Genomic DNA, 19,475 nt, shown 5'->3' with positions numbered 1-19,475 from the left:
GAGTTAGCAACGGCTCCCTGTAGATGGAATAAGGTTCTTCCCGCCTATCCCCCGTCCCAGTGGTGCGTCTTGTATTGTCGGTGGGCATGTCGAGGCATGTCTTCGGTGGATCTGTCTTTACTAGATTTGCTCGGATGTGGTTATTATTCGTCTACATTTGTGTGTCTTCAGGTTGGATCCTTTCGATCAATGCTATTCTTCATCGGCAGCGGTTGCTGTTCTGGTGTGCTGGTCCTATGGGGCCTTAGCACGACGACTTCCCGACTATCTACTGCAATAAGTTTTGCCCGGCTCCATTGAGGAAGGGGCGATGATGGTGACGCGCCTTCGGCTTAGCTTCGGTGCTTGTAGTCGTCGCTAGGTGGTCTGCTGATCTGGATGTAATTTTATTTTTCTGATGTTCGTTGTACTGCCATGATTGAAGATGAATTTATCAGAAGTTTTTTTTAAAGCAGTACACAATTCATGCAACTTAAGATAAATACTATTGAAATTGTTTTCAGATAGAAAGTTAACCGTATACGATTTTGTTTCATAAAAAATGGTGTACCTTTTGGTATATAATCTACATTTTATTTGTTAAATTGATGGTCAAATTTGAACCTGAAAAACGTAAGTGCTCTTTTTTTAGATAGGAGGGACTAACCATACCAGATAAAGCGTACATAGTGTCATTACATTTAACTAGCTGCAGCTTTGATTCATCCAAGGATGGTGGTAGCAGTATTCAAAGAAAAAGTATTCAAGTAGTAATTATCTTGTCAGTGCATGTGATGGTGCATCGGTTGTAGTAATCTTTGTGATTACTCTGTGATGTTACCGTTTGCACAATTTGGCAGTTAGTGCTATTCAACTAAGTGCCGACCTGACTACCCAGTAATCTAGGCAGCATCCAAGGCCATCGGAACTACTTGACGGACGATTTTTTGTTGAACGACACATGCACGATAGCTGATCCAAGCGCCTATGGCTGCTCAGGCTTGCCAGTGGATGGTCTGTGATGTAGTGTCGTGCACATTTCGGCTAGCAAGCGTCGTGTGTGTAGCACTGGTGCAAGGCCATTGTCGCGTGTTCTTGTATAGAGGGAGAGACACAGCTCACGTGCCTGCGCATGACCGCTTTTACCAATACCCTAAAAGCTGTGCTGCATCACATGAATAATCTATCTTTACCACACCCCAAAACCAAGGGCAAAACACCTATCTCAACCCACTTTCACATTTTCTCCTCTACACCAGCAAACGAATAGCACACTGTGAGAGCATCCCTTGTTCCGCTCACACTGCCAAAACACCAGCACAATCTCACACCCATAGAGGTCTAGCCATGGAGGTCGCCATGCTGGCCATCCGTCCCCTCCTCCCGAAGCTGGGGAGCCTGCTCGCAGGCGAGTTCACCTTGGAGAAGCGCGTGAGGGAAGGCATCGACACCCTCAACAGGGAGCTGAAGCTGATGCATGCCGCCCTCGGCAAGGTGGCCAAAGTGCCGCCGGATCAGCTCGACGAGGGGGTCAAGATCTGGGCAGGAATGGTGAGGGACTTGGCCTACCACATGGAGGACATCGTCGACACCTTCATGGTGCGCGTCTATGATGGATCTTCCAACCCGAAGAACAGAGTGAAGAAGTTACTCAAGAAGACAGGCAGATTATTTAGTAAGGGTAAAGATCACCATCGAATCTCCGATGCTCTAAAACAAGCGGTTGCTCAGGCTGAACAGTTGGCTGAGCAGCACCAAAGGTACGAGGTGGAGACGCCAGACACCGGCCCTGGTATTAGCATTGATCCTCGCATCAAGGCTATGTACACAGATGTGACAGAGCTCATTGGCATCGAAGAACCACGAGAAGAGTTGATCAACATGTTACTTCAGGGTGATGATTGGTCGAATAATCCATTGAAGACGGTCTCAATTGTTGGATTTGGCGGGTTAGGCAAGACGACTCTTGCCAAAACAGTGTATGACAAGATCAAAGTGAAATTTGATTGTCGTGCCTTTGTGTCGGTTTCTCAGAATCCCGACATAAAGAAAATATTGAAGGATATTCTTTTTGGGCTTGACAAGGACAAGTATGCAAAGATATATAATGTATCACGAGAAGCAAGCCATCTCATAGACGAACTCATTGAATTCCTCAATGACAAAAGGTATGCCTCATTTTTTTCATGCTATAGATCGATAGCCGTTTCATCTAGTAAATTCAAAACCACGTTGTATTGGTTTATACACATCCTAATAGCACATACTTAATTGGTTAGTTATAGGTTTACAGTGTTTCATGTAAATTTTTGGGGTTTAATATGGTCCATTTTACCGTAAATATAACCTGTAGTCTCTCCTTATAAAATACCTTATATCTGTCTTCATTTATTGATTATTAATATAGGTATCTCATCATAATTGATGACATATGGGATGAAGAATCATGGGAAATAATCAAGCTTTCTTTCTTCAAGAAGAGTCTCGGAAGTCGATTAATCACGACAACCTGCAATGTCAATGTCGCTAAAGCATGTTGCACTTCTACTGATGATATTTATAGAATGAAACCTCTTTGTGATGATGTCTCAAGAAGGCTCTTCTGCAAAAGAGTATTTTCTCCCAGTGAAGGATGTCCTCATGAGTTGTCGGAAGTATCTCAACACATCTTGAAGAAATGTGGCGGAATACCATTAGCCATTATCACTATAGCAAGTCTTCTGGCTAATAATCACCGGATGAAAACAAAGGACCACTGGGATGCCGTGCTCAACTCCATTGGCCGTGGACTCACAGAAGATCGCAATGTAAAGGAGATGAAGAAGATATTATTATTCAGCTATTATGATCTACCTTCTTATCTTAAGCCATGCTTATTGTATCTCAGTATCTTTCCAGAAGATCATCTGATTATGAGACGCCAGCTGATATTGAAATGGATATCTGAAGGTATCGTTTATAGTGAAGAAGAAGAGACTAGCTTATATGAGCTCGGTGACAGCTACTTCAATGAGTTAGTAAACAGAAGTATGATACAGCCGATAGGTATTGATGAGGAAGAGAAAGTAGAAGCTTGCCGCTTCGTCATCTCAGTCTAAGCGTTGATGGATATGGGTCCCGACCTGGGCTGGTGGTAACGGAAATGGAAAAGTCTGTTGTTACTGCTGATGCATTTCCATGTGTTGAAGTGTGCTGCTTCCATGGTATCTAAATTTCCACGAGGAGCCGCACCAAGGCTTAAAGGACTTCACTTGTGGTTCCCAGCTAGGTGGATCGTCCGTGGCGACAATGATTTGAGCATGGGGCACCTCCCGTCCCTCAAGGAAGTCTGGGTTTGCCTTTTGCATAGGGAAGCCAGCGATGAGGTGGTGGAGGAAGCAGATGCGGCTCTAAACTATTGACGCCGAATTCGCATCAGCTGACTGATGTGCAGCTAAACTGAATAGGATTGAATTCCCGTTTTCTGCAACTAGTGCTCCCAAGTGCCCATTCCTCTCTCCGGATTTCTGCAACTAGTGTTTTTCATTCCTTACTTTTCATAGTGTTCAGTAATCATTTCCCCACTTTTTTCTTCTTCATTTTCAGGTGGATCAAGGGCTCGATTCATCTTTTCCTGCAGCATCATCAGGTACAACCAATCGACTGTTCTTTCACCATTTTCCCTAGCTAGTGTGTTTCCTTAATCCTTATCCTGTTGGGTTGCAATGTTAATTAGTATGAAGTACGAACTCTGTTTTCTTTCTTCGTCCTGTTACATGCACTCAACTGAACCATTTGCATGCATGCACGTGTGTGCTTCCAAATGGCGTTGCAGGTGGGAGGAGCTAACTGCAGATTAGTTTCGTCGACGTCTACGACTCGACCGCTTCGATGAAGAATCGGACGATGAGGGTCTACAGCACTACGTTTGATCCGTCTTCCTTGCGCAGCGAACGAGATGAAGCGCTCATTATGTTTGTCCGCTCATGTCCGAATTCCCTTCTTGCTCCCGGCAGGCAATTCAGGAACCACCAAGTTTGTAGGGCATTTTGCCCATGATGATGAATTATTGCAGCTGGCTGGTTTGCCTATTAATCCTTCGCTGCCCTGCTTGATTTGTTCCTAGCAGCTTAATTTTAGACTCTATGCTGATTTGTTTCTAGCAGCTTAATTTCAGACTCGATGCCCCGTTCAGTTTGTACGATGATTTTGTAAACTTTCACCTTATATTTGTCATGTTGGTTCGATAAAACGAAATAAACAGGGGTCCGATCCGTCTTGCTGACCTGTGTCGACGGTTGGATCTTGGAACTTTGTGCTATAGTAGTTCATCGTACATGTACATACCAGCTGTGGTTGGAACATGGAAGACACGAGGATCGATTGGATGCTAGACCAGCTTTAATCCATCCCTAAAAGTTAATTAGACCTCCAAAAACCATGGGTATTAGGTGTTTTTAATTTTCAAGACCTAATTTAATTCCATAAGCCAAGAGGTTAGTGTCGAACCACCAACATCGACGGCAGACAAGCACGAGACGGAAACAAGAAGGAATAAGTATCAGCGCAAAGTCTTGCGATCATTGATGGTGCTGAGGTACTGCCATGCGGGATTTCTGCTGCTCTCATGACAGAACAGGTTGACACTATCGACAGCGATGAGAATTGGGCTCAGCGCCAGAGATGCAAAAAAAAGGTGTCAAATCTAGAAATAATTTAAATGGATTGCTGAAATTTTATAATGCAGCTGAATTTGTACATTATAAATATGGCTTACACTTGTTTTCCTTGTTTGAAATGTGACAGAGCCATGTCAGAATGTGAAAGGGTCAATTTTTTGGCCGGAAATTGTGCTCATTTCAAAAGTGCTTGAGAAAAGCAAAATAAATAAAAGTGGTAATATTGGTAAACTGTAATCCCTTCTCAAGCTCCTAATAGTATAGTATTTCCAAGTGAAGTCGCCGGGTGATAAGTCCCTGATGAAGACGAAGCAGCCGCTCTCATCGCATCAGAAAACCATTAGAATTGGGAGTGTCGATACTGTAATCTTTGTTCATTCATGTTGTAACCGTGAGGCCATGCAAACAAAGGAAATCTCGTAATCACGAAAAAATCAAGGCTGTTTTATTATTGGAAAAATCTCGTAATAGAAAAACAAAGTAGAACAATCAAAATTGGCGATCAATACACATTGTCACAAGAATATTTTATTATTGAATCACATCACTGTCCATTGATTGGCGTGATGGGTACCAGCAACAATCACTTTTCATCACAAATAAAGCAGTAACAATATTGCTGAGTTTCGCCAGCCCTACAATAAGCTCTATAGACGTGTTCTTCCCAGGAATCCTGGCAGGATCTCCGGCAATCTAATGTTGAGCATTCAGCGGCTGTAAAAGCAATCACCTTCACGCAATCATCTGTAGACAAGAACATGCATCATTGAGGTAAGTCCAAATTGTGAAACATTGCAATGAAATTCGTGCAGGTCTGCTGAAAATATAGACATGTAGGAGAAAGGAGATCAATTTCGTACCAATATGAATGGGATTGCCTATGCCTAGTTGCACAATCACCATAAGGCAAAGGAGAATGATTTTTCCCTCCATAAGATAAGACACAAACTTCTCCTTCTCGTCTTGTTTAGGTGTCCAGAAGAATACACGACGTCATATTTATAGACTTGTGGCTAGGGAACATTTACCTGCATTTCAATCAATAAGATCAAAACTATCCAACTATATCGTCCTTATAATTGGTAAAAACTGATCCCATCTTTAATTGTATATATATATATTTGATGTTATTATATCTGTCCATATATGTGACAATATAAATTTAGGAGATATTTATTAGTAATAATTAGTTTGCGAAAATAGGTTATGTATATCTTGTAAGATAGTAACCACTTGATCTCGTTATATGTTTCTATTTCTATGCCAATATAAATTAGGAGATACTGAAAGTTTATCTCCGAGCGACCGATGGAAAGGGATGGGACCTGCGCCAGCATTGCTTTTCTTTTTCCGTACGTGATTATAGGAAAGTAGTAACTGGCCACAAATCACATGGTTGGAGGAAACAAATCCATGATTTAAGGACGCAAAATAAATCATAGTAGAAAACTGCTTCTAGATTTTAAAGCATAATAACCAATCTGGCATAATAAGCTTCCGCACCATGCAGTTTGTTTCCATATGAAGCGAAAATTGTATCCAGTGTTACCAAAATTTGCTTCCAATGCAATTAAAACTTTTGATTATGCGTCGACTGAAATTAACATGCTTCATTGGCTCGTATAACATGTTACCAATACCCAAATATTTGCTTAATTCTGATATGATCATCAAAATCATAGGCTATCCGTGTCCTTGCTTCCTTGCGTGCTTAATATAATCCATTAAACAAGTTGGTAGCCATTGTCGAGTGCCGACTGAGTGTGTGTTGTGAAACAACAGGTTGAAGTCATTGACAAGATCAGACCAGGTGATCAAATTCGAAGCATCCTTCCATTGAACCATGAAAGCAAGTTATATGTTGCAGAAGAACAAAATGTACTCGAAGCATGTTTCCATGGAAGCATGAACACAAGTTGTTTGAAGCAGAAAAAACATGTAACTAGTCACATTACTTGCTGAGAAATTTCTTCCAAGCCAGTTGATAATTGCTTCTATTGAGTGAAAATTTATGTACAACATAGCAATGTATTATATTTGCTATGCATAGACAATACATGAACCGGAAATTTGTTTCTAATGTAACATGGAATTCGTTCCAACAGCAAAATATATTTGTTTCCAGAAATCAAACATTGCTTCCAGAGATGTTAGAATATGCTTCCGAAAGAAAATAGTATTTGCATCGAAAGAAATCAAAAAATTGCTTCAACTTGGGCCAGATGCTAGCACATTATCCCTTCCGCAAATTTTTCTGGAGTTTTCTCGGTCAAAAAAGATTGATAAATGGCCGAACGTGACACAAGTTGCATATAGTATTGAAAATCGTTCAAACCTAGCATGGATGCATAACATGGGCATGCCCACCTACTTGCAAAAGTTGGGGTCATTTCAAGATTGTCCAATAACAGACCAGATGTGTCGCAATGTGCATATGGTGTCGGAAATCATTCAAACCAGGCATGTATGCATAAAATGCCCACTTGCTTGCAAAAGTGGGGTCAGTCCCGAGATTTGTAGAAAAATAGCATATTCAACGGAGAGTGTTCGGGTAAGCAGAGGGGTCCGTTTGGGGGCACCTAATTTCTCGACATCCCTTAAATGGCCCAAATTTCTTTTACATTGTCTTGTATGACTAATTCAAAGCACGGCATCTAGTTGTTTGGGTTTTTGACAAGTTTTGCATTTTCTGGAGTTTCCTCTGTCAAAAAAGACCGATAAATGGTCGGACGTGTCGTAACTTGCATACTATGTAAAAAGTCATTCAAACCAGGCATGGACACCTACCATAGGCGTGCTCACCTACTTGCAAAAGTTGGGGCCATTTCAACGATGCCCAAAAATAGACCATGTTCAAAAGAAGAGTGTTTAGGTAGGCCAGAAGGTACGGTTCAAAACACGTTGTTTTTCGACTTCCGTCAAATGACACTATTTTTTCCATCAACTGACCAATTCTTTTTTACAAATAGACCAACTGACCAATTCAAGGCACCATGAAAAGCTGTTTGGATTTTTGGCAAGTTATCGGCCATTTTTCACTGAGAAAACTTCAAAAAATGCAATACTCGAAAACCCAAACAACTTGACATGGTGCCTTGAATTGGTCATACATGACCACGAGAAATCTATTCACAAATTCAAAGAAATGTTCGGGGATTTTCAAATAATGTTCGCACTTTCAAAATTTGTTAAGAATTTCAAAAAAAATCCCATTTTTGAAAATCTACACGAATACAAAAAAATGTTCGAAGAAATTGAAAAGCAAGTTGGTTTCGAATTTTTATTCATATTTTTATAATTTTTTAAACTCCAAATTTGTTAGTGTTTTCGAAAAATCGAAAAATAAAAAAAATCATTTCAAAATTCTGTTTGCTCTTTTTAAAAAGTGTATTTTGACATTCTGAGCAGTTTTGAAAGACACAAACATTTTTCTGAAATTTCTGTACAATTTTTGAAAATGCGAATATTTATTTCATGAACCAAATTTGAAAAGGTGATTTTTAAAATTTTGAAATAAAATAAAGGTGTGAACATTTTTGAAAAATAATAAGGAAATGAAAAAAATGAATATGAAACAAAAAATGGATATTCTAAAAGAAAGAAATAATTGAGGAAAGACTGGTTCAACAATATGACGGCCCAGCAAAACCGTGGGCTTCCGCAAACTGAAGAAGAAGAAAAGGAATAAAAAGAAAAATAAGCATGAGCCTTAAGATGTTCTAATTGGTTAGTGTGGTTCTCTCTCGACGTAGAGGTCAAGTGTACGATTCATGTGAAGCATACTTTTTTTTGAAGTTTAAAAAGAAAGAGAGAAAAAGTTGAGGGCACCATGTATAGGCGGTATGTATACAGGCCGTGTATCGGCGTCAGCGACATATTTTTGAAAAAGATCATCCTACCCTTTATTATGAAGGGATGCGGAGAGATCTATTGATGTGTTTAGAGAGGTTTCCGTGTAGTTAGAGCCGAAATGTTATTGACAAGATTTTTTTTCTTCGTCTGAATATGATATGAGTGTGTTTCTAAAAAGATAAAAATGATGTCCGCCTGCATCCCTATTGATATTCTTTGTTGTTCGAACTGCGCTGGAAACCACATAGAAATGGAAATGATGGACGGTAAGAAATACAGCACGGATGCCACACTTGCTTATATCCGCCCAAAATGTACTAGCCCCTATTGCTTTAAATTTTATGCGTTCTTTAAATTTGCTGTTGCGGACAGACGCGGACGCGCGGACACCGACGTCTTGCATGCCTAGATATCAATGAGACACACATGCCATGTTGCCTAGCTAGCTCACTAAGAGCAACTCTAACGCGACGACTCATTTCGTTCGCGCGCACCTGTTTGGGTCGATGCGAATAGAAAAGTCGGCCCAACACGCCGACTAAACGGACGCATGTTCGCTTTTCGCCCGTCTGTCGACCCATTCTCGGCCCATTATTTACCCTCATTTATATAGGCGCAGACACAAAACGGACGCGCGCCGCGTCCGCTAGTCGGTGGCACATTGGCCATCCTCTTTCATTCCAACAGCAAACCCTCGCCCGTCTCCTTCATCGCCGATGTCGCCGCCCATTTTTCCGGTGCCTTTGCCAGCTGCCGGTGCCGCAACATCCCCTCTACAATGCCACCACCTCCCACATTGCTGCTACCACCGTCTTGCCACCGAGGATCCAAAAGCTTTCCATCCCACTCCCGAACACAGCCGCGACCAAGAAGCCGCCTCGCCGCCCGCCAGCTCCTTCACCCTGACACCGGCAAGCTCGTCGGATGCCGCCAGGGCAGCTAGCTGGTCCGAGGGCGGCGCGACTCCCTTCGCCGGCTGGCTCCTTCGTCGACGCCCGCAAGCTGTTCGACGGTTTGCCAATGTACAAAGTGGACTCCGCCGACGAGTTCTTTTTTTCACAATTTTCTTTGCGACTCCGACGATTCCTCGTCCGATGATGAGGAGGAGATCTTGGCTGCCGTGTTGGTCCATCACCACCTCAATAGCCAGCGGCCGTTGTTCCATGGCTCCATTCCGGACACCTTCCGGCGCCGAATGGCAACCGAGAGAGTGAGCATTTCCTTCTTTGGAAGGACTACTTTGACACAACGAACCTGTTGTTCAAACATCGGAAATTCCACCACCGTTTCCATATGAGTAGGCATCTTTTCAACCGTATTAGAGAGGGGGTGGTCGGCTACGATGACTATTTCGAGTGCAAAGAGGATGCTCTTGGAAAGATTGGCTTCTCCTCTTACCAAAAATGCACTGCAGCCGTCCGGATGCTTGCATACGGAGTGCCCGATGATCTCATTGACGAGTACGTCCGTATGAGCAAATCTACATGCCTAGACTCCATGTACAAGTTCTCAAGGTTGTGATTGTTGTGTTTGGCCCTGAGTACTTGAGAGAGTCGACTCCTCAAGGTACAGCCCGTTTGTTAGCGATGAATGCCAGCAGGGGCTTCCCAGGGATGCTTGGCAGCATAGAATGCATGCAGTGGGAGTGGAAGAACTACCCTTCTGCTTGGCAAGGGCAGTATGAGGGCCATGTCAGGGCTTGCACTGTCATACTTGAGGCCGTGGCATCTCAAGATCTCTGGATCTGGCACTCTTTCTTTGTCATGGCCAGATCACACAATGATCTCAACATGCTTCATCGCTCGCCAGTGTTTGCTCGGCTAGCCGAACGCAACAACCCACCGGTGAATGTTACCATCAACAGCCACAACTACGACAAAGGATACTACCTGGATGATGGTATATATCCTTAGTGTATCATTATTGTGAAGACAATTCCCAACCCTGTCGAAGAAAAGAGGAAAAGATTTTCCCAAGAACAAGAGAGTGCTAGGAAGGACGTCTAGCGTGCCTTTGGTGTTTTGCAATCTCAATGGGGCATCGTTCGGTATCCTGCTAGGACTTGGAGCACGAAGAAACTGTGGGAGGTGATGACTGCTTATGTGATCATGCATAATATGATCATACAAGATGAGCATGGAACGTCTCTATGTTCAAGGGTTTCAGTTTTAGGGTGAGAATGTTGTGCCTGAGCATGGAGGAGCGGCAACGTTTGAACAGTTCACCCAATTTCATTGTGACATGCGTGATTGGAAAACTCACATAGAACTGCAAAATGATTTGGTTGAGCATATGTGGGTTCATGTTGACAACCAATAGATGTATCTTTTTTATTCGGCTTGCAAAACTATGTGAGACTATTTTATTTTTATTCGGCTTGTAAAACTATGCTATTTATTTGGTTGAAACTATGCTATTTATTTGGTTGTGGATTATATGTTTGCTTGTGAAATAATGCAAAAATTGTGTGTGAAATAATGCAAAATTTGTGCTATTTGTTGAAAAAGGGCGGCCAGCCGCCCACGCCGGCATATATGAGTCGGCGCGTTGGACGCACTGCCGACCCAAATCTCAAATAGGGCGGACGCCGAGCAGGCGGCCACCCAAACGGACAAAAGCGCCGTCCATTTGGGTCGGCGCGTTGGAGTTGCTCTCAGAATTCTATTCTGGAATAAGAAAGACCATCTTGCATGCATGTTCCTAAAAAGCAGTGAGCAGTCCCATTAATCGTATATACCTAAATATTTTATTTCCACTATCTCTATTCACTGCTTGTACATTGTAATGGATGTATCACATCTAGTAGCATACATGTCAACTACGCTATTTTGCCGAGGTGACAGACTTAAACGAAGAAAGAAAGGGTTAAATTTCATAGCATAATATATTATCATAATAAAATATTGTACTACTATGATTCTTGCATGACAATAAATAAGATCATCTAAAAGATTAATCTATAATACTATGCATTAAGAGGCAGTATCATACACTAGTATGATACGGTTATACTAACTCATGATACTAACTTAACATGCACACACGCTATCTCATCAAAGACCTACCACAGCTAGCATGAGATTTATTTTTCTCCATTATTAGTGAATCCAATGCACACATCTCATCTTACCACACATGCCACCTCATTAAAGGTCCACTCAACATTCATGGTAATAAGTTTTTCATTATCTTATGCCACTTATATGCAAAATGTTTTTTTGGCTAAACAATCATCAAATACATATATAATTTTTATTTTTATTTTGAGTTCATATTTCGTTAATTCAACTATGATTATTTCATACAATCAAATCACTGAAATATATTGCAAACTATTCCCGTAGCAACGTGTGGGGTGTTCTCTAGTTTACTAGTTTTTCTATGTTTCTGACCAAGTTTCGTTGCTAGCTGTGCACTGAACAGGCACATATAAATTTTTCAGGCCACGTAACATTCAGTCCACAGTACCATGTACCGCAACCAACTTCAACAACATATATTACCCACCCTGTTCATTTAATAAAAACTAGCGGAGTCACCCGCGCATTTACACGGCTAGATTGACGACATATACTGGTATATTTGGGATTATTTTTATTTTCCAACTTTATGGCCTCTTACTTATATATCCTCTAATTTAGTTTTCCACTGCTTATGTTCCATATCATTAGATTATAATCAAAAGGCAAGTTTGGACGAAACATGCTCAGAATATTGAGTGCATTGTAGTTTCTTGACAAAATTCCTTGATGTGAGGTCAGAAGACGGGCACAATATAATATACAGACTTTTGTACCAATCTTCATGTTTCCTACCTTCGATTCTCACCTCATCCCTTGTTATGTATCTTTGCACAAATATATCTTTGGAGTTCGAATAATTGGAACTTAAGATTGATGGCTTCTATGTATACCAAATGTTCTCTTGTTCTGCCCAAATCAATCACTGGTTGTATTCTTAGTTGCCTTGACTTTCTTGACTACCTACAAATGCATCCACACATGCTCATCAACATGACCACTGACCTCTGTATATTGGTATTTGTGCTTGAAGTTTTTTTTTCATTCAGTTGCTTCATAGCTTAATCATGTTGACCATTTCTTTACCGGTTTGCAATATCTTGTCTACCAAATATAAGCATCCACACTTGTTGACCTTGATATGATTGGTTATCATTGTATATTGGTATTTGTGCGTTCATAGATTAAGGATCTTCTCTGGATCACTTCATAGCTTAATAAATTTTTCGCATTTACATATATTTCTCAAGATATAAACCCAACTACTAATTACGTAGTTTTTTCATGAAAATTTACATGTGAAAAATGGTACACAATGCATATACATGATTATATATCATACTTAATGCAAGGGCTAGCCCAATTTTAAAAAAATTAATTTCTACTTTGAATTTCAAAAAGGACGATTCATGCGGCATGTATGCCCAACTCATATTTACCTGCCAATATGGTGGTGATGTCGGCGGTATAATGAGTTGTGTGTGAATGTTGCACTTTCCGATTTTCATCTAACATGTGTGCTTTCTGATCAGTTTGTTGTGCTTAGTACTAGACACCGGGTATACTACCATATTTTGTATTATTAAATTTAAACTGCTATAGTTAATTATTATCCACCCTATAAAAAATGGTGGTGCTAGTCAATATATGTGGTTGAATACTTGCACTCCTTAGGTGGCGAGTTGGACTCGTATTTACCTAAAATGAATTTAGGTTTCGTATCGGTGGTGAAGCCAGCGCCACCTCTATTCCCTATATCTTGTAGCATCTGTTGTTTTTATATTTTGATGCATAACTTTGGCAACTTTTTATAGATTTGTATTGGTATATAAAATTGTAAATGATATTATAATTTAAATAATTAGAAATAATAAATTGTTGTTACTTTTACTGGACCCCTCTAAGTATTTATAGGAATGCTCTTAAATATTCGTGCTACATTTGATCTCATTATAGCACACTTAAATTACATGGCTTATTCGCCTTTTGCTCATTTATATTAGTTCATTTCCACAAACTCATTTCTACTCCCTCCGTCCCATAATGTAAGACGTTTTTTGACTCTATTGTAGTGTCAAAAAACATCTTACATTATGGGACGGAGGGAGTACTATATAAGCTCCCATACATTCATTTTTTTTAGTTCCTTGCATTTTTTCGAGCAATTTTGAGTTTCTCACGTACAATAACCAACGCACATATATACCATATCTTGTGACCCAACAACATGCGGCTAATTGATTTTTAGCTTTCGTTTTTTCTCCTTCTGCGGTGGGTATTATGCCAAAGACCTTCCCAAATTATTAGCTATAGTCCCATTGGTTGGTTCCTACTCCGTATAGGATAGGAAAACATGTTTCCATATTGACTTTTTTTGTGTGGATTCTGATTGCCTTTTTTACGGGAGGACTCAAGTTGCCTTGGTTCCTATTCGGAATATTTTTGTGGGGATTCCGATTGCGTTTTTTATAGGAGGATTCTGATTGGCTGCTAATAGGGACGTACATGTTTTTTTATACATCGCGTACATGTTGTTGTGTTTGTGCAATCGTAGCCTCGTGGGTTTATCTATAGACCCAAAGTGGTCGGACCCTTCCCTGGACCCTGCGCAAGCGGGAGCTACATGCACCAGGTTGCCCTTTTAATAGTACTTTATCTCTCATTTCAAATTTCGTACCTAAAATGGATTTATATTATTTTTAGTTTTTAGTTTAACCAAATTAGAAGAGTAAGACTAATGGCTGAAACGTCCATACTAAAATTTGTGCGGTTATTTTTATTGAGTAATTGCTATGGATTTTTCCTTAAGAAAGAGCAATCACTTTCATACCAAAAATAAAGTTATATTAAAAGAGTATGGAAGAAATTGTTTAATTATTCTTATCTTATGTGATGTATTCATGCGATAGAATTTAGTTCTTTTTGTCTAGGCTCAGGATGATTTTCGTAAGATAGTTTGTTTTGTCTATACTTCACAATAAATAATGTGCTTTAAGTTTTCAAGTTTTAGCACGAGAAAGATGAAGTATATTAGGTATGCATACGAGTTGGCCTAACTATATCGGCATGCAAGTGGCACGCGGCTGCTGAAGAAGGCTTTGCACATGTTCGTGCCTTTTTATTGGATGTGCATGCGCTGTTCTTGTATGTGGATTACAACTCAGTCCGGCCCAAAATCCTATTACATTTGCTCTCGCATACTATCTCCAATTAGTACGTGGACTAATTAATGCATTTTTTCCCCAATAAAAATTAATGTTTTAAAAAAAATCCAAGTAGTTGACCGGTCCTGGCAATGCACAACAGCTGGATGACCATATGTCGTTTCAGCCTCAATCTCCTTACGTTCAGAGGCTTTTGGAGTTTTTTTTTACGTCGTCCTTTTCCCTTTAAAGGCAGAGTCTACAGTTTTTTATAAAGAAGAAAAGCACAGTCCGTGTGTTTGATTCCTTTTCTCAACCGGTGATTCTCTTTCCGGTACGTGTTTCAGATTGTGTTTTTTTACATGTACCATACATGCATATGCACAGACGTGACAACATGCTAGTCCATTATATTCCATATCATTAGATTATAGTCAAAAGGCAAGTTTGGACGAAACATGCTCAGAATATTGAGTGCATTGTAGTTTCTTGACAAAATTCCTTGATGTGAGGTCAGAAGACGGGCACAATATAATATACAGACTTCTGTACCAATCTTCATGTTTCCTACCTTCGATTCTCACCTCATCCCTTGTTATGTATCTTTGCACAAATATATCTTTGGAGTTCGAATAATTGGAACTTAAGATTGATGGCTTCTATGTATACCAAATGTTCTCTTGTTCTGCCCAAATCAATCACTGGTTGTATTCTTAGTTGCCTTGACTTTCTTGACTACCTACAAATGCATCCACACATGCTCATCAACATGACCAGTGACCTCTGTATATTGGTATTTGTGCTTAAAGTTTTTTTTTTTCATTCAGTTGCTTCATAGCTTAATCATGTTGACCATTTCTTTACCGGTTTGCAATATCTTGTCTACCAAATATAAGCATCCACACTTGTTGACCTTGATATGATTGGTTATCATTGTATATTGGTATTTGTGCGTTCATAGATTAAGGATTTTCTCTGGATCACTTCATAGCTTAATAAATTTTTCGCATTTACATATATTTCTCAAGATATAAACCCAACTACTAATTACATAGTTTTTTCATGAAAATTTACATGTGAAAAATGGCACACAATGCATATACATGATTATATATCATATTTCACGGAAGGGCTAGCCCAATTTTAAAAAAATTAATTTCTACTTTGAATTTCAAAAAGGACGATTCATGCGGCATGTATGCCCAACTCATATTTACCTGCCAATATGGTGGTGATGTCGGCGGTATAATGAGTTGTGTGTGAATGTTGCACTTTCCGATTTTCTTCTAACATGTGTGCTTTCTGATCAGTTTGTTGTGCTTAGTACTGGACACTGGGTATACTACCATATTTTGTATTATTAAATTTAAACTGCTATAGTTAATTATTATCCACCCTATAAAAAATGGTGGTGCTAGTCAATATATGTGGTTGAATACTTGCGCTCCTTAGGTGGCGAGTTGGACTCGTATTTACCTAAAATGAATTTAGGTTTCGTATCGGTGGTGAAGCCAGCGCCACCTCTATTCCCTATATCTTGTAGCATCTGTTGTTTTTATATTTTGATGCATAACTTTGGCAACTTTTTATAGATTTGTATTGGTATATAAAATTATAATGATATTATAATTTAAATAATTAGAAATAATAAATTGTTGTTACTTTTACTGGACCCCTCTAAGTATTTATAGGAATGCTCTTAAATATTCGTGCTACATTTGATCTCATTATAGCACACTTAAATTACATGGCTTATTCGCCTTTTGCTCATTTATATTAGTTCATTTCCATAAACTCATTTCTACTCCCTCCGTCCCATAATGTAAGACGTTTTTTGACTCTATTGTAGTGTCAAAAAACATCTTACATTATGGGACGGAGGGAGTACTATATAAGCTCCCATACATTCATTTTTTTTAGTTCCTCGCGTTTTTTCAAGCAATTTTGAGTTTCTCACGTACAATAACCAACGCACATATATACCATATCTTGTGACCCAACAACATGCGGCTAATTGATTTTTAGCTTTCGTTTTTTCTCCTTCCGCGGTGGGTATTATGCCAAAGACCTTCCCAAATTATTAGCTATAGTCCCATTGGTTGGTTCCTACTCCGTATAGGATAGGAACACATGTTTCCATATTGACTTTTTTTGTGTGGATTCTGATTGCCTTTTTTACGGGAGGACTCAAGTTGCCTTGGTTCCTATTCGGAATATTTTTGTGGGGATTCCGATTGCGTTTTTTATAGGAGGATTCTGATTGGCTGCTAATAGGGACGTACATGTTTTTTTATACATCACGTACATGTTGTTGTGTTTGTGCAATCGTAGCCTCGTGGGTTTGTCTATCACATGATGTAATTGTGATGCCTACACTAACATTCCTTTAAATCTGAGCCGTTTCGTTTATGTGCTTAATCTGAATCATTACTTTCCTTCTGTTTAAATTATAAAATACATAGATAGATAGATTTATATACTATGTGTAGAAAGAAAATTTGTAATAGTACTTTATCTCTCATTTCAAATTTCGTACCTAAAATGGATTTATATTATTTTTAGTTTTTAGTTTAACCAAATTAGAAGAGTAAGACTAATGGCTGAAACGTCCATACTAAAATTTGTGCGGTTATTTTTATTGAGTACTCCCTCCGTTTTAAATTACTTGTCTTAGATTTGTCTAGATACAGATGTATCTAGACTCATTTTAGTGCTAGATACATCCGTATCTAGACAAATCGAAGACAAGTAATTCGGAACGGAGGGAGTAATTGCTATGGCTTTTTCCTTAAGAAAGAGCAATCACTTTCATACCAAAAATAAAATTATATTAAAAGAGTATGGAAGAAATTGTTTAATTATTCTTATCTTATGTGATGTATTCATGCGATAGAATTTAGTTCTTTTTGTCTAGGCTCAGGATGATTTTCGTAAGATAGTTTGTTTTGTCTATACTTCACAATAAATAATGTGCTTCAAGTTTTCAAGTTTTGGCACGAGAAAGATGAAGTATATTAGGTATGCATAGGAGTTGGCCCGAAAGTACCATTCTACAACCAGGAGCAAATGCTCCTGGTGTGAACAGTAAAACCAAAAAATTGAAAAAAAATTCAAAAAATTCTGAAATTTTTTTGTGACATACTTTCACAAGTGTTTCTTGTGCATGAAAATTTTCATCACGAAATCACATACATGGAAGTCGTGCCAAAAAAAACAAAATCAGAGCTCCAAAATGCTTTTGTAAGTAACATTTTCAGAGCATCGATTTTGTTTTTTTACCACACCTTCCACCAATGTGATTTCGCGATGAAATTTTACGTGCACAACAAACATTTGCATAAGTATGCCACAAAAAATATTCAGAATTTTTTGACATTTTTTTGAATTTTTTTTATTTTACTGTTCACACCAGGAGCATTTGCTCCTGGGTGTAGAAACTCCACGTCCCGAGTTGGCCTAACCATATCGGCATGCAAGTGGCACGCGGCTGCTGAAGAAGGCTTTGCACATGTTCGTGCCTTTTTATTGAGTTATTTACCCAAAACCACCACATTATGGGTTAGGGTAACAGATCAGTACCACATTTGAGGCAGGGCACACAAAACCACCAACAATGGGTCTAATTTGTAACGCGGAGCACTGACGCTGCGTTTTAGCCCAGAAAACAGCGAATCCTATAGGTGAGTCCCGCATGTCGGGCTGACGTGACGCGTGTTGACGGACGCCGTTAGACGGCGAGAGACGGCCGTTTCGGCGCGCCCGTTTAAGTGGCCGCACCGGTCGTTGTTCGAACCAGGCCAGCCTGTTCATCACTCTCGCTCTCTAGTCTCTCGACCCCGACCACCGCCGGCGCCGGCACTGTCGAGTCGCCGCCTTTCGCCGCTCCGCCATGGTTTCTTGGAGCGAGACGTCCTCGAGCTCTTCTTCGGACGGCGAGGAAGTGACTAGCCAGGTATGCGTGTTCGCCTCTCGCCTCCCCCACGGATTAGGGTTCATCCCGCTACGGTTAGGGTTCATCATTTGGGGATTTTTTTACCAGGTCGCTCATTTGTGCAATTTGTGTGTTGTTTAGCTTCCTAGGAAAATCTCTTGCTATGAATGGAGTGGCATTGCTCACGATCTGTCGTCTCGTTGTCTGCATCAACAACCTTGCATCAGGCTTGTTGCATTTGAATCTATGGACACAGGCAGACGTTTTCTTGCGTGTGCTGAGGAGAAGGTATGTTGGTTAGTACTGTAAGTGAGTACTCACTGTAAGTAGATTAGCTTAGTTAGTTTTTGGTCCATTCACTTGTCATTAATCCAATTTTTTGTATCAAAGATTTGTTTCTGGATAGTTGTTGCTTCAGTACTCAAATCTTGTGTTGCTTCAGTTGTTGTAATATATGCATATACAATTTTATAGATTAAAAAAATTATATATGAAATTATAATTGTTTCTTCCCAGAATTTGTGCATACAATTTTCACAATATATAAGTATATCTATTAATTAATGATGTAATATTTGATGCATAGAATATAATTCAGTGGATAGAAGTAAATTATAATTTCATATAATTCAGTGTAATATTTCATATAGTATTATATAATTTGTGCATAATTTGTGCATACAATCTTATTGAGAATATATTTATTTAATTGTAGGCAGAACTAAAGTGCAACTATCTGGAGTGGATAGACCAAGAGTGGTCAGTGGCTATGCAGTTCTCCCTCACTGAATTGTGGAGCATGTATGACAAAGATATGAAGGACAGGCACAAAGAAAATGTTGAGCTTGCTGAAAGAAATTTCAAACTAGTTGGAGAAAAGAGGAAGATGGAG

At 39.6% G+C, this 19,475-nt stretch overlaps 1 protein-coding gene across 1 annotated transcript; it reads left to right on the top strand.

Moving 5' to 3' along the window:
* The first annotated feature begins 1,225 nt into the window (after positions 1-1,225).
* Positions 1,226-4,219, top strand: LOC123059721 (disease resistance protein RGA5-like). Its single transcript, XM_044482211.1, has 3 exons — positions 1,226-2,147; positions 2,387-3,607; positions 3,794-4,219. Exons 1-2 carry the CDS (start codon positions 1,327-1,329, stop codon positions 3,075-3,077), a joined length of 1,512 nt encoding a protein of 503 aa, XP_044338146.1. The 5' UTR covers positions 1,226-1,326; the 3' UTR covers positions 3,078-3,607; positions 3,794-4,219.
* Positions 4,220-19,475: the final 15,256 nt, after the last annotated feature.

The sequence above is a fragment of the Triticum aestivum genome, chromosome 3A, assembly GCF_018294505.1.
Source record: "Triticum aestivum cultivar Chinese Spring chromosome 3A, IWGSC CS RefSeq v2.1, whole genome shotgun sequence".
In the NCBI taxonomy this organism is placed as follows: domain Eukaryota; kingdom Viridiplantae; phylum Streptophyta; class Magnoliopsida; order Poales; family Poaceae; genus Triticum; species Triticum aestivum.
Note: the sequence above shows the minus strand (reverse complement) of the source record. Positions and strands in the feature narration are given on the sequence as shown.

What these genes read in the sequence shown, in the direction of transcription:
- LOC123059721 (XM_044482211.1), top strand. Translation starts at nt 1,327, where the DNA reads ATGGAGGTCGCCATGCTGGCCATCCGTCCCCTCCTCCCGAAGCTGGGG. An exon ending in GAATTCCTCAATGACAAAAG is followed by an intron (nt 2,148 to 2,386) that starts GTATGCCTCATT and finishes TTATTAATATAG; the next exon opens with GTATCTCATCATAATTGATG.